Genomic DNA, 14,381 nt, shown 5'->3' with positions numbered 1-14,381 from the left:
TCTCTCTCTCTCTCTCTCCCTCGTTTCCTCCCCCCTCCCCCTTAATACCCTCATCAGCGAAGCAACGGGTTGTATTTGCCAGTGTTAAATAATTCTGGCTGCCAGACCATGTGCCTGATCAAGATAAAAATTAAAACATGTATTCCCCATGATTACTAGATTATAACTGTGATGTTTCATGTTGATTGATGAAGTGCTTCAAGAGAAATCATTTTTGAAAGATTTTGTTCCATCAAATATGGCTGCCAGACCATGTGATCCATTCATTATTCGTGAACATCTTGGTATCCCCAAGGCTTGTGGAACATGTGGATGAAGTTTCCCCTCAATCTGTCAAGCTGTTCTGGAGAAGAAGATTTTTAAAGGTTTATTCTTCAAAAAAATCATAGCTGCCAAACCATGTGACCTTTGACATCATAGGTGGAGAACTCTCTGTTCCTCATGGATCAGCGATCATTTCTGTAAAGTTTTGCCTCAATCTGTTCAGCAATTTTGAAAAAGATGATTATTGAAGGTTTTTAATGTTGACAACATGGCTGCCAAACCACATGACCGAAGACATAATCAATTTTTTTCCCCCCTATACAATTTAGCCCAAAATGACCCTCATAATTTTTCATACTAACTGGATAAACCATTTGACGTCTGCATTTATGATGTCATCATGAAGCCACTGAAAACATCATCAACCAGAAGGGCACTCAACAGAGCACATACCTCCACCTGATCCAGGCACATGCCTGCTGATCCAGAAGAACATATCGGGCCCAATACATTTTTGAAATATCATGCCACATATCATTTTGGCCCAATCTCTCAATGGTGAAGAATCACTTTAAAAATTAAATAAATCTGGGATCCAGATCCGGATTCAGATCTTCACCAAAATTCTATTAATTCATCCTCGTCACAAAAGCAACATGTCCACCATGTTTCATCCGAATCTGTCCACACCTTTTTAAAATACCATGCAATATATTATTTTTGGCCCTATCTCTCAATGGTGAAGAATCATTTAAAAATTTTAGTATCCGGATCTTCACCAAAATCTAATCGGTTCGTCCTTGTCACACACCCAACCTGTGCACAAAATTTCACCCAAATCCGTATACAACTTTTTGAGATATCCTGCACACAAACAGACAGACAACCAAACAAGCAGTCATTGACTGGTACTTACGAAATCGTCAACTTGACCTCTGACCTTGTCCAATAAAGGCTGTCTCTAGAGAAGGTGGTGACGCAAACCAGAAGTTTCTACGATGATTCTGTACCAAACCATCAAAAATCGAATGTTTGACCTCACTGTGACCTTGACCTTTGACCGATTTTGACCAAAATCTAATCAGCACTAGCCATCACCCTCCTGAATCACTGGGTGTAATTTGACATTGGTATATTCTTCCGTTCTTGAGTTATCATGTTTTGGATGTTTGACCTCACTGTGACCTTGACCTTTGACGGATTTTGACCAAAATATAATCAGCGCGAGCCATCACTCTCCTGAATCACGTGTTTTAATTTGACATTGGTAGCTTCTATCCGTTCTCGAGTTATCGCGGATGAACGTAACGTAAATGGTCGCACGCGACGCCACCCCCCCCCCAACTCGAAAGGACGCTGGGGCGAGCGCGATGACGTCAGCACGCACACGCAAAACCTTTACGTGACTCAACGACTCGTCTGCTCAAGCACGCTGCGCCACGTGACGAGCCGTGACGCGGCTGGTGAAATATTTTTGTACAATCTTAAAACGTCTCCAAAACATCAGATTTTTACCAGAATTTCGATAACCAAGTGTTAAGCGACCTAAGCGATCACAAAAACCAAAGACAAAATTAAAATTCTAGTTAAAACGAACTCGTAACGTCGACCGAAGCAAAAATACTCCATTTCTCCACAGGAATTTACGGAATTATTTAATATTATTTTATCATCGTCATAAAACCGTAATATTCGGCCATCCAATGGCTTTGCGAGTCAGGCATGCGACGATAAGCTTTATTGGGATGAAAAATTACTTTTAAACACCATCTTTATCGAAAACACAACGCGGCCTACAACGCGGCAAGGCGTTCTGCGCCATGGGCGCGAACACTGAAATTTTTTAAACAGCCGTAACTCGACGAATTGACACACAAATTCCACCGAACTTACCTCGATCTCCCAAACTCACGCTCCGTCAACAATACCTGTGGTAACTTTTCTCGAGTTATCATGTTTTGGATGTTTGACCTCACTGTGACCTTGACCTTTGACCGATTTTGACCAAAATCTAAACATCGCTAGCCATCACCCTCCTGAATCACGTGGTGTAATTTGACATTGGTAGCTTCTTCTGTTCTCGAGTTATCGTACCTACAAACAAACAAACAAGCAGTCATAGACTGGTACTTACGAAATCGTCAACTTGACCTCTGACCTTGTCTAATAAAAGCTGTCTCAAGAGAAGGTAGCGATGCAAACCAGAAGTTTCTACGATGATTTTGTACCAAACCATCAAAAATCGTAACGTCGACCGAAGCAAAAATCTCCATTTCTCCACTCAATTATTTAATATTATTTTATCAGTCACAAAACCGTAATATTCGGCCATCCACCAACAATCTTTACATAATCCGACGGCTTAGCGAGTCAGGCATGCGAGGATAACTAAACCTTTATTGCGATAATAAAAATGACTTTTAAACACCATCTTTATCGAAAACACAGTCAGCTCACGCAAAACCTTTATGTGACTCAACGACGCGTCTGCTCGAGCGCGCTGCACCACGTGACGAGCCGTGACGCGGCAAATGAAATATTTTTATACGATCTTAAAACGTCTCCAAAACATCCGATTTTTACCAGAATTTCGACAACCGAGTGTTAAGCGTCCTAAGCGAGCGCAAAAACCGAAGACAAAATTATAATCAAAGTTAAAATGAACTCGTAACATCGACTGAAGCAAAAATACTCCATTTTTCCACATTAATTTACGGAATTATGTTTGACCTCACTGTGACCTTGCCCTTTGACCGATTTTGACCAAAATCTCATCAGCGCTAGCCACCACCCTCCTGAATTACGTGGTGTAATTTAGCATTTGTAGCTTCTTCTGTTCTCGAGTTTAACTTTTTTGGATGTTTGACCTCACTGTGACCTTGACCTTTGACCGATTTAGACCAAAATCTTATCAGCGCAAGCCATCACCCTCCTGAATCATGTGGTGTAATTTAGCATTGGTAGCTTCTTCTGTTCTCGAGTTATTGTGCTTACAAACAAACACAAACACACACACACAAATAAACACACAAACAGATGACGGAAGTCATCAATATACTTACGAAATCTTTAGATTTCATAAGTAACAAACAGTCATAGACTGGTACTTACGAAATCGTCAACTTGACCTCTGACCTTGTCGAATAAAAGCTGTCTCTAGAGAAGGTAGCGACGCAAACCAGAAGTTTCTACGATGATTCTGTACCAAACCATCAAATATCGAATGTTTGACCTCACTGTGACCTTGACCTTTGACCGATTTTGACCAAAATCTAATCAGCACTATCCATCACCCTCCTGAATCACGTGGTGTAATTTGACATTGGTAGCTTCTTCTCTTCTCGAGTTATCCTGCCTACAAACAAACACACAAACAGGGGACGGAAGTGATCAATATACTTATAAAATCTTTAGATTTCGTCAGTCACAATCAAGAAAAAGACATCGTGCAGAGCACGAAACCCCCTCTCCAAAGTCCAAAGGGTAAAATCCACCCCCTCTCCAAAGTTTGCCATGGATATATCAACTTGTCCATTTCATTAAGATTAAAATGAACAATCTTTATCAAAGCTCAGATTAATCAGATGAAAATTGACGATTTTTCAGATAAAATTTGATCATTTCAGAAGCTTGACCTTGAGTTGAACTTTGAAGTGTTGGCCTCAAAAATAGTTGATTTCCCAATCCAGTGACGCAATATGCAAATCTTATTCAAATTTCAAGCCAATCAGATGAAAATTGACAATTTTAGAAATTCAGCCTACATTGACCTTTTGGCCCATACTGACCTCAAAAATAATTATTGGTGGTTGAATTCAGTGACCAGAATTCAAGTTCCTCGTGGACTTGCTGGAGTGCTCAAGAGCTGATACGCAAATCCTCTTCAAATTTCAAGTCAATCAGATAAAAATTCAGGATTTTAGAAATACCATCTTAGTTGTTGACATTTTGATCCATGTTGACCTCAAAAATATTAGCTAGTTGAATTCAGTAACCTGAAATATAAATCCTCTTCAAATTTCAAGTCAATCAGATGAACATTGAGGATTTTAAAAATCTCACCTAAGTTGTTGACCTCTTGCCTATGTTGACCTTTTGACCTCAAACAATATGATGCTTCCTTCTGACAAACTCTACCATGCGGTGAAGTTTCATGAAGATCGGTTTAAAATTGTGACCTGTATGAGACACAGACAGACAGACAGACAGACAGACAGACAGACAGACAGACAGACAGACAGACAGACAGACAGACAGACAGACAGACAGACAGACAGACAGACAGACAGACAGACAGACAGACAGACAGACAGACAGACAGACAGACAGACAGACAGACAGACAGAATAACAAAATCGACTGACCAATATACTTGAAAAATCTTCGATTTTGCAAGTAACAGATAGACAGAAAGGGGTGAAAATATATCCTTATTCACCTTCAGTGACAGATGTAAATATCACATTTGTTTCTCATGGGGAGTTCTTCACATATGCCAAGTTTCATTTTTTTTTCCCATGGAGCAGTTTCAGAGATACAGAGGTCCAAAGTTTTCCTTTTTTTCCAACATGGCTGCCACACCATGACCTATTACATCATAATTTTCATTTTTTTTTAAAACCTTCTACGTGAGTTGTCGCACCAATGGTGAAAATTTCGTGTTAATCAGATAAGCAGTCGCAGGGAAAACAGAAAAATAGCATTAACGTAAGTACGTACGGACAACCCGAAAACATCATGCCACCGGCAACTTTGTCGGTGGAGGCATAAAAATCATTCCAAGCATGAAACCTAGTTTGTTGGTGCGTCATTAAGGAAACAAACAACAGGCACAAATAACTAATTTGACCTGTTAAATAAGGTGGTGCAAAAGACGATGCATCAACTGCAGTAAACTTCTGAAATATATATTTTCTTTTGTTCAACCTTTAAAATCTTCATTTTTTTTTTCAATTGAATTATATACGTAAACACCGTAGAACACAAATCGCCCTGTTTACACTTCCAAAAACATTCAGTTTAGCAGTACTTGGACAAAATATGCCATTTTTACGCCCTCTCGACCAATCATATTTGCCGGTTGCTCTTTCAGTGTTGGGGAATATTGAGATTCTGACAAAATGCAGCTCATACGAAACAGATTTTGCTTGGAAATGCAAAACAAGAGTTGAAGAGATCCTTCATATGTCCTTTTCCTCAAGACTGCATGGAGTAAGGTCAATATGAATTCTTGAGTTGATACTGTCAATGATGCTCTTTTGGGTTCGTGAAGTCATTTACCCCGTTTTCATATTTTTAAACAAAGGGAAGAAAGTCAGCACAAGGTAGATTAGAACAATGAGGTAGCAATTGAAATTTTCAACTATCCACCTCCAAGCTTTGGAACTGTAAGCATTTTTTGAGGATAACTTTCTCAAGCTTCTCTCTACCTTTTTACAATAACTTTGCCCAACTTGTGTGGGCATTCTGCATATAATTTTTGGTTAATGAGATGTTGATGTTCCAGCGAGTCCATGAGAAACGTATTCAATATTCCAGAAAATGCTGATCATCTCTTAGAGTTGTTTTCATTGATTATCATCTTGCACCTCATTGGTGTTTCTGCTTGTCTGGTGGCGGAGGAGGAGAATTGACACTACCTTTCCATAATTTTTTTTTATTATTTGACTGTGTGGAACCAAATTTTCATTTTGGATGATCAAATGTGCTAAGAATATATCAGAATCAATCTTGAATCATCCCAAAAGTGTCTCAGAAACTTGACTTCCACTGCCAGCGAGTTGATCGGGATTCGACAAAAAAAAATTTCTTTAGAGTTCTGTGAGGCTCATGGATTGGCAAGATATAACTGATTGAGATAAGCATAAAGGGAATGAATGAATGAATGAACAAACGGGCAAAGAGGAGAGGGAGGAGGAAAGGAAACAATGAAACTAGCATGTCGGAAGGTTGGGTTAGATAAGGTTAATGGGAGTAATAAACATCATGGGACAAAAATGGGGATGATAAGAGATGGTGATGCATACTTGCTTGAAGCCAGAAAGAGTGAGACAGAACAGCCTCTACAAGGTGGTTACATAAATGGTGAAGCGTGGAATAAAAGAGCTGAAGTGTGCAAACAGCCTGGATTTTACAAGTTTAAACAGTAAGGGATTATTGCAAGAATGCACACATATCGGAGTAGGTAGGGAGGGTCAGAAGACTCGAAGCGGAGGTCGCATTTTTGCAGAATAGTCGACTGTAGAAAACGGAGACCAGAGATTTTCAGAACCTATCTGTCGGGCAACTTGTTGAAGTGATTCAGTTTGTAAATAATTTGTTTTAACAGAATCATTACCCCTTCCTCATTGTGTTGCACGGTTTCTGACCATTTGTGTAGAACATGGTGAGGTGGTGGCTGCTCCAGGTGCAGCTTGGGAAGGCGTCGCAGAATTGAGGATCATTAAGATTATTCAATGAAGTAAAATTAGCGTAGGCCTGGGTGAATTTTAAAAATTAATGGTTTTATCCATAGACAATGGTTCATTCATGATGCTAACTTTGGGACCAATTGGATTATCCTGGAATCTATTTCCTTTGGGGGAAAGTTTTCATCCAAAGTCTGAATTGCAGTGCAAAAACTTCACGAGTGGTGTAAGGTCCAGGTCCTGGCATAAAGGATGTTATTTTGGGCTTGGAATTAGTTGTGTTCAGTGCACCAAGTTAAACAGTCATCTTTTTGTTGTTGTTGTTCTCTGTTATTGTTGTTGTTGTTGTTGTTGTTGTTGTTGTTCTCTGTTGAGATGTGTTAAGATATGGTAATTCTTGTGACTGACAGTGATAAATTGCCTAATTAAATGTACTGATTAATAATACAAATAATTTCATGGCACCATGAACCACCTGTCAAAAGCACGGGTTTTATCTTTACCTCTGCATTGCATGGCAGGCTCTGCGTTTGTCCAGTCTCTTGGATGCACTTCAATCACAGAATTGAAATGAAGGTGGCGGGAGGAGGGAGGTGGAAATCCGGCCTCGGGTGCTGCCAACCCTGCCATGCTCTTGTATCTGACTATTAAATGGCGGTCATTCGTTACAAATTTGTCAAGCCAATGGATTCTGGCTGGAATGCTGGTCATTCAAAATGGGGGATAATTTTCAACAATGCAGCATGTCGCTTGACTGTTGAATAGGACCGAACATTTTCTCATAATATTGCCACCATGTAAACATGTATGATCTTAACTCCAAGTTAATATATTCAGTATATTATTATAATATATATATATATATAACTCCAATATATTCTTTAGCAGAATATAATATATAGCCACAGCTTTGTCCTCAGAATTCCTGAATGATCAGATTATTTTGGCTGGCAGCATGGCCGAGAGGTATGCACACTCGTCTCTCAGATGTCTAGTCTGGGTTTGAATCCCGACCCAGCAATAAATGGTAACCGAAATGTTTCACAGGCAGGTTGATTCGTCAATGTGTGTGCCGTCCCTTGGTTGGACGTTAAACTGGGCGTCCTGTCTACCGGCGTTAGTTTGTGGACGTTAAAGATCCCATGGTGTCTTTTGTGAAGAGTTGGCGAGCTATCGCCAGCACCATGAACAAATTCCAACTTCCTGCCCTGACCTCAAGAGGGCATTGCATCAGCAGAATAGCCATGCCCTCAACCAATGATGCTACCCCGCAGCCTTGTGCTGCATGCGAACGAGACGAGAAGATGATCAAATTATCATGTCATCAAAAATAAACAGTTTGATTTTTTTTTTTTTTTCAAAATACAAGTTGTAAAACCATTTTGTATTTTGTTTCTTTCCTGGTTGGACCGTGGACTTGTCTCACACCCCTCATTCATAACAATTATGCTGACTTGTAATCACACTTGCGAGTTGATCAAGTTCTCCAACCTTACATTTTGATGTCTGTTTGTTGTTTACTTGTATGCTTGGTTCTAATCGTTTTATGTCAATCGCCTACAGTACTTCGAGTACACAACACAGGGTGATATCCGACACAATATACGGAAAGAACTGTGCCTCCATGCTACATTTGACGGACTGACTCTGCAGTCGTGCACTTATGCAGGCAAAGGGACGTTTGTGCCGATGGAACAGAAATGGCGCATCTTACAGGTGAGGATGTTTTGTGACAGAATACCACCTGCCTTGTATGCAGTGTCGTGTCAAAACATGAATTTTATTTCCTCACTATCAGGGGTGCCCATGCTTGCGAGGGCAATGCCGAGTCCCTGCTCTCGCACATTCCCCTGCCTCCTCCCACCCAACCCCCTACCTCCTGCCCCTGCCTCCTCACACACCCCCACCCTCTGGACTCCCAACCCCATTTCCCCTGCCTCTCCTGATTGGTGGAGGTTGGCTTTGGGGGTTCCCACTCTCTGGGGACATGTACAATGCAAAAATGCAAGTTATCTCCACAGTTGACTTGTAATACCCTCTGCCACCACCACCAGGTAGTGCTACACGATACACATTTACATTGACAATTTTTGTTGACCTTCCCTCCTGAAACCCTGTGACTACAGATGGAACCAAGTAGCCCATATTCACGTGCCAAGTTTGGTGGCAATTGACCCAGTAGTTTTGGCATGATTGGTGTAATGCACAAACGGACAGATGCACAGACAGACAGAAAATGACATTTATTTATTAGATTCGGTCAGTGGCGTACCTAAGGTATGGCAGGTATGGCACATGCCCTGGGCACCACTTGAAGGAGGGGCTCCACTGAGCAGGACTCAATCTCTGTCAAGAATGGAATATTGAAGTTGAAAGATGTCAGAGACGAAAGAAACGAATGCTGATGAGAACTCGAGAGACGCTGGGTTAACAGTCAAGGAGGAAATGGAAAGGGTCATGAAGGGAACACTCGACCATCTTCAGGGAGAAATGGATGAAAGGTTTGTGTCGTGGCATCTTGGCATCATCAAATTTGGCATCAGTGTCGTGCAAATGAGCACGACACTGATGCCAAGTTTGGGTTCCTTCTCGATGTCAAGGGACTGTGTTATGGCGCCAACAGTAACGACCTAAAGAAGAAGTGCGAAAATTTGGGTGAATTGTACAAGCTCTGATGTTGATGGACAGCAGCTGTATGAATAAATTTTGGATTGCAGAATGTTGCTATCAAGTCAGGCCAACATGAAAATATCAACACTTGAAGAGCTTCTCAAATTTATTGTTCTGTATGGAGATGAGAGTGTCTTCCCCGATCTTCGCATTGCTCTTCAGATAATGCGAACCATCGCAGTTTCCATCGCCAGCTGCGAGAGATCATTCAGCAAGTTGAAAATAATACTTTCGTATTTGAGAGCCTCCATGGGTCAATGCAGACTCTGTGATCTTGCTCTGCTGAGTGTAGAAAGAGAATAAACACAAAACCCCTGACTTTGAGCACATCATAGACCAATTTGCATCAGTGAAAGCAAGGAAGGTGCAGTTGTAATTTTCATGTCGTGCCATAATTTGTTAATTAAAAGATTAACGAGCTTGGGTTGTATTTTTGAGCTGATATTATGGTAAAGTTATCTAAAAGATGGGTGTCAGATGTTTGGACTTGGGTGCAATTTCAGTGCTCGCCATAGGCGCTATTTTCTGGAGATACACTGTGGATTTGGTGCATTCTGCCCACATCAAAGGTCCATTTTAAGTCTATATCAACATTTAATCCACAAATGGGTGTTAATTTTTCTTCAAGATATCTCCAGGGGTTGGTCACCCTGTACCAGACCTCCAGCATTTCTTCAATTTCTGCTTCTCACTGGAAAGGATTTTTCCTGATCATCCTCATGTCGGTACACCTAGTCGTATTCACTTTTGTCACACAACTGATTTCATCAATTCATCCATCTTTTACTGAGTTTTGTCGACATGGTTCAGTCATCATCATCATCATCACGACATTATCATGGTTCACTATTTATCCTGATTACCATGCCTTATCCAGACATATTTACAAGTGCCATGTCATACGCATGTGTTCAACATGTGCTGATGGATTTGAAGCAGGGATCAGATTACCTGAAGGAATTATTTTTATTTTTTTTAATTTCTTAGACCTGTTTATAAGGTGTGCTCTAATTTTCGAGATTTCCCGGCATGAAAAAAAAGTGCGCCTTAGACTCGCAATTTACAGTGATTAGATTGTGAGTTGAATGGTGGATATTTGCTTGTTTTGTTTTAATTTATTCCACTGTCGCCATGCCGATTGTATGCAGGACCATTTTGGTTCTCATTCCTTTCCTTCCCTAAAATTGATATTCAAAATTTCTAATTTGTTTGAATCGAATTGGCCATTTATAATGTTGGTTTTAATTTGTCAACGAAATGTTTTGTGCATGAGCAGCCAGCATTCAAAGCTTTGTTGCAATCATCACAAACAATAACATATCCCTCTTCACATCTACAACATGTGTTCGATGAAAACCCTAAAGAGAACTTATACCTGCTCTTCTATAAAAGAAAGGGAAATTCTTATTTGATACTTATCATGATGCTCTTCCACGTCTCCAATGGGGGCAAAACAAACGAGCAAGTAAGAAAGGGACCATCCGATTATTAGTTCAAGAAGGTAAGAGAGGGCATTGAAAATTTCACTATCTTGTGGATGTAATCTGCAGGAGGCTGGTAGGATAGCTTTGAGGTATGTGCATTCGGCTTCAAGCTCTCTCACCTGGGGTAGAATATCGAGCCAGATATAAACTGTCACCTTGCAGTTTTCTGTGCAGCGAGATGCATCGATGCATTCATCAGATGGACAATGTCATTGGAGCCATCCGTTCGCACACAACTTGCGTTGCTGGACGTCGAATATCTTGGGACCAAGTGAAACGGTTGGTCCCATTTATCTTGGTCCCAGACGTTGACTATCCCACAGTCTTTCATGAATAGTATGTGAGTTATGACCAGCACTCTGAACAATTTCTGAACTCCTGTCACTTTCAAGCATAGCCAACCAATTTGTGAAAGATTTGGGTAAAAACATGCCAGGCAGACCTCACAAGAAGGAGGGTATAACTTGGGCTGTTAAAGAAGCAGCAGCAGCAGTAGTAATAGTCAGGCATGTCCATAAATGGCCTGAAAGATTAACCAAGCAAGTATGGTTAACATTGGTAATTAGGTCAGGATACCCACACTTGTTACCTGCTTTTTCTGTCGTTGAATTAACCTTCAAGTCTAAACAAAAATGAAAGCAGATTTTAAATCATGACATGTCTCAACACTTCACCAATTTGTGTTTTCTGCAAGAAAAGTTCGTAACTTTATCGATCCTCAGCAAGATTGAAAAACAAGGCTTCTAAAGCTTGCAACATGGATCCCAATGCTGGGCTTAAAAAAGCGTGTCAATGTAAGTTTTTGTTGATTGGTCAGATTTATCAGATTTCTTTTTTAAACAACAATCTATTCAGGGTGATGAAAATGCTGATTTTCATCCATAAAAAAACTTTTTTCTTTTACAGACAACTATGTTTTCCAATGAAAAAACTCAACTCTGTCTAACAGCGAAAAACACCAATCCAGGAGTCGTGCCTTGTAACTTTGGAGATGAATACCAGCAATGGACATTCATTTAACACCGCAACGTTAATACTGTGTTGTCAGGACATTAGCATCTTGACCTTCAACACGCCTTACTCTCATATCTCTCTACGGTGCGTTTTGGTAGTTGGACCTTTCTGGACCAAGTTTTTCTGCGGATCTACAATGAGCCTTGTACATTGACAGAATAATCACCCAAGTTTCTGCTTGTAGTACGCGTGTTTTATTACTTTATGAACCTTTGTACCTTTGCCCCTTGTACCTTTTCCATTTTGGGAATGAGTTTACATTTCCTGATGATTAGTCATGTTAAATTTGCTTGTTTTCTTCCCACTCCCCACCCCACCTTTACTTTTTCCTATTTTTTTTTTCGTTGCTTTGTGAGTTATTTTATTTGGTTTTCCCATTCAGAGCATCTCTCATACTATAACCCCAAATACTTTGAATTCCATTGACCTTTGATTTTTTTTTTCCGTTTCCTCCTAATGCCTTCTTAATTTATATGCAAATACAATGATGTCTCTTCGCATCATCGGGCATGTCCGATTTTTGTGAGTTTCCCCACAAGTTCAGATTACCAAGGGTAAACTCACCCATTGTCTAATGTCGTTCGATACAACCATTCACTTCAACCGGACCAGCATTTCTCATGTGGTTAATATTGGCCATCATTAAATTTGTACATTCTTCAATCCGTCAACATAATTCGTATTTAAAATCCGTTAAGTTCTCATTTTATGGTAAAGTCTGGAAAAGTTTAATATTATTACTTTCAAATGATTTGTTGCAACAAATGCTGTTTTGCATAAAGTATTTAAACATGGTTTTTTTTTCTTTTTTTTCAAGGAATGTAACATTCTTCATATTTCCTGTTGCATCGGGATTAGGGTATAGAAATCTGTGGGCTGATTATTCATTTCCCTGCAGATAGAGAGTAAAAGTAACAATGTTGAACCTTTAGCATCATATTTAAGTTTATTGTTGTGGTTAATTGGTATGAAATTTTTTGGCTTCATTTCTGGTTGTGGTTAAATATATGCTGATTCGATTGCATGCATCTCTATCCAGCAACAGCTCTACCTCCAGATTCTTGGAACCAAATGACTTGGAATGTTGCGGCCGAGTTTCTCCAAATAAGTGTAAACATTTGTTTTCCTTGTGTGCACAACCGACTTGTTTCATTAAATTCTTTTGAATTTGATACTTTAAATGATGGAATTTGTCCTACCACAACCCTGTGCTCTTAGTTGATTTCGCTGATTTCCTCTGTTCTTCTCCTTTATTTTTGGAATTGAAGAGCAGGACCTTTACTATACTTTATGATATTTTGGTTAAATGAATATCTGAACATTCTGCATTGCATTGTTGTTTTTCTGTTAAGATAAATGGAGTTTGGTGCACTTGACTCACCAATGCATCATTAACTGTATCAAATAAAATGAACAACTTGGGTTTATCCTGATTTGCCACTTTATCTGGAATTGTTACGAGCAGGGGCTACTCGGTGCTGCCAAGGTGAGGGGGGGGGGATACACGGCACTGCCTGGCTGGGTGAGCATTTTCTGGTGGGGGTTTTGGGACATGTTACACATTGAAAAGCTATGGAGTTATTGGATTTATGGTGGTTACCTGATGCCAGCAGCAGCAATACCTGACCCCACATCCCAATATACACTTTATAATGGCTTCAAAATGGATGTCAAGGCCAACATGTGTTTGCTGAAAACCTTTCCCAGATTCTGAAGTACTTCTAACCAAAATTTGGGGCCTTTAAGTGTTACAGTCCAGCCGTGAAAGAATAATGGACAAACACTTGAAAATATAAGATTTAGTTTGTGGAAAGATGTATGAATATGTGTTGAAAATAATTGTCAAAAATGATGAACCAGCTTGGATTTGCATAGCTTCCTTTAAGGATAATCTACGTATTATGCATGCTAAGAGAAGAGAAGAGTAGGTTGTTTAGATATGTGATATGTATAGAAAGGGGGAAATTTGAATGGCATGAATACAGCCAATAGAATGCACACACAGAGTAGACAGAACTTATTCTCTGGACACTTATTAGCCCTTTCTACAATCTTAATTATCTACACACACGATTCGGCACCAATCAGAATTACAACCAGAGAAATGTAGAGGGGAAGAAAAGAGTAGATGGAGTGCAGAGCATGGGTACAGCTCCTCTCCACCTTACACAGATGCGTGAACACTTGTTCCGCATGCAGACTCATGCAACTGCAGACTTACACAGTGCGCAAGCTCGTTCTGTGTGCAGACTCATGCAGCATGCAAGCTTCCCGTTGGTGGCTCTCGTGGTCTGAACAGGCAGACGTGAGCGCAGGTCTGGCCAAATGACACGTCATGAGGAGAGCTTGATAGAGTGAGATGAATCAAAAGTTCCGGCGCATTGAACGTGTCGAGAGTCGAAGTGCTCAGCAGATTGAGACACTTGGTGAATGCAAAGAAAGAGTGTTTGTCTCTTGCTCAAGGTCTTCCACGAAGGTTAAAACCATCAGCTCTTCCAGCCAACTTGATTTACTGTTTGCACATCTGGTCTCACTGCGGAGG

General features: G+C 40.2%; 1 protein-coding gene across 1 annotated transcript in view; it reads left to right on the top strand.

Moving 5' to 3' along the window:
* The window catches only part of LOC147029595 (polypeptide N-acetylgalactosaminyltransferase 3-like), a 55,072-nt gene extending 41,800 nt beyond the window's left edge, over positions 1-13,272 (top strand). The window contains exons 9-10 of the mRNA XM_085872746.1: positions 8,235-8,387; positions 11,732-13,272. Coding sequence (XP_085728872.1) covers positions 8,235-8,387; positions 11,732-11,845 — 267 coding nt within the window. The 3' untranslated portion in view covers positions 11,846-13,272. The remainder of the gene's footprint in view (positions 1-8,234; positions 8,388-11,731) is intronic.
* The last annotated feature ends 1,109 nt before the right edge of the window (positions 13,273-14,381 follow it).

This window comes from Eptatretus burgeri, chromosome 3 (assembly GCF_056783735.1).
Source record: "Eptatretus burgeri isolate ZD-2024b chromosome 3, Ebu_testis_v1, whole genome shotgun sequence".
Classification (NCBI taxonomy): domain Eukaryota; kingdom Metazoa; phylum Chordata; class Myxini; order Myxiniformes; family Myxinidae; genus Eptatretus; species Eptatretus burgeri.
Note: the sequence above shows the minus strand (reverse complement) of the source record. Positions and strands in the feature narration are given on the sequence as shown.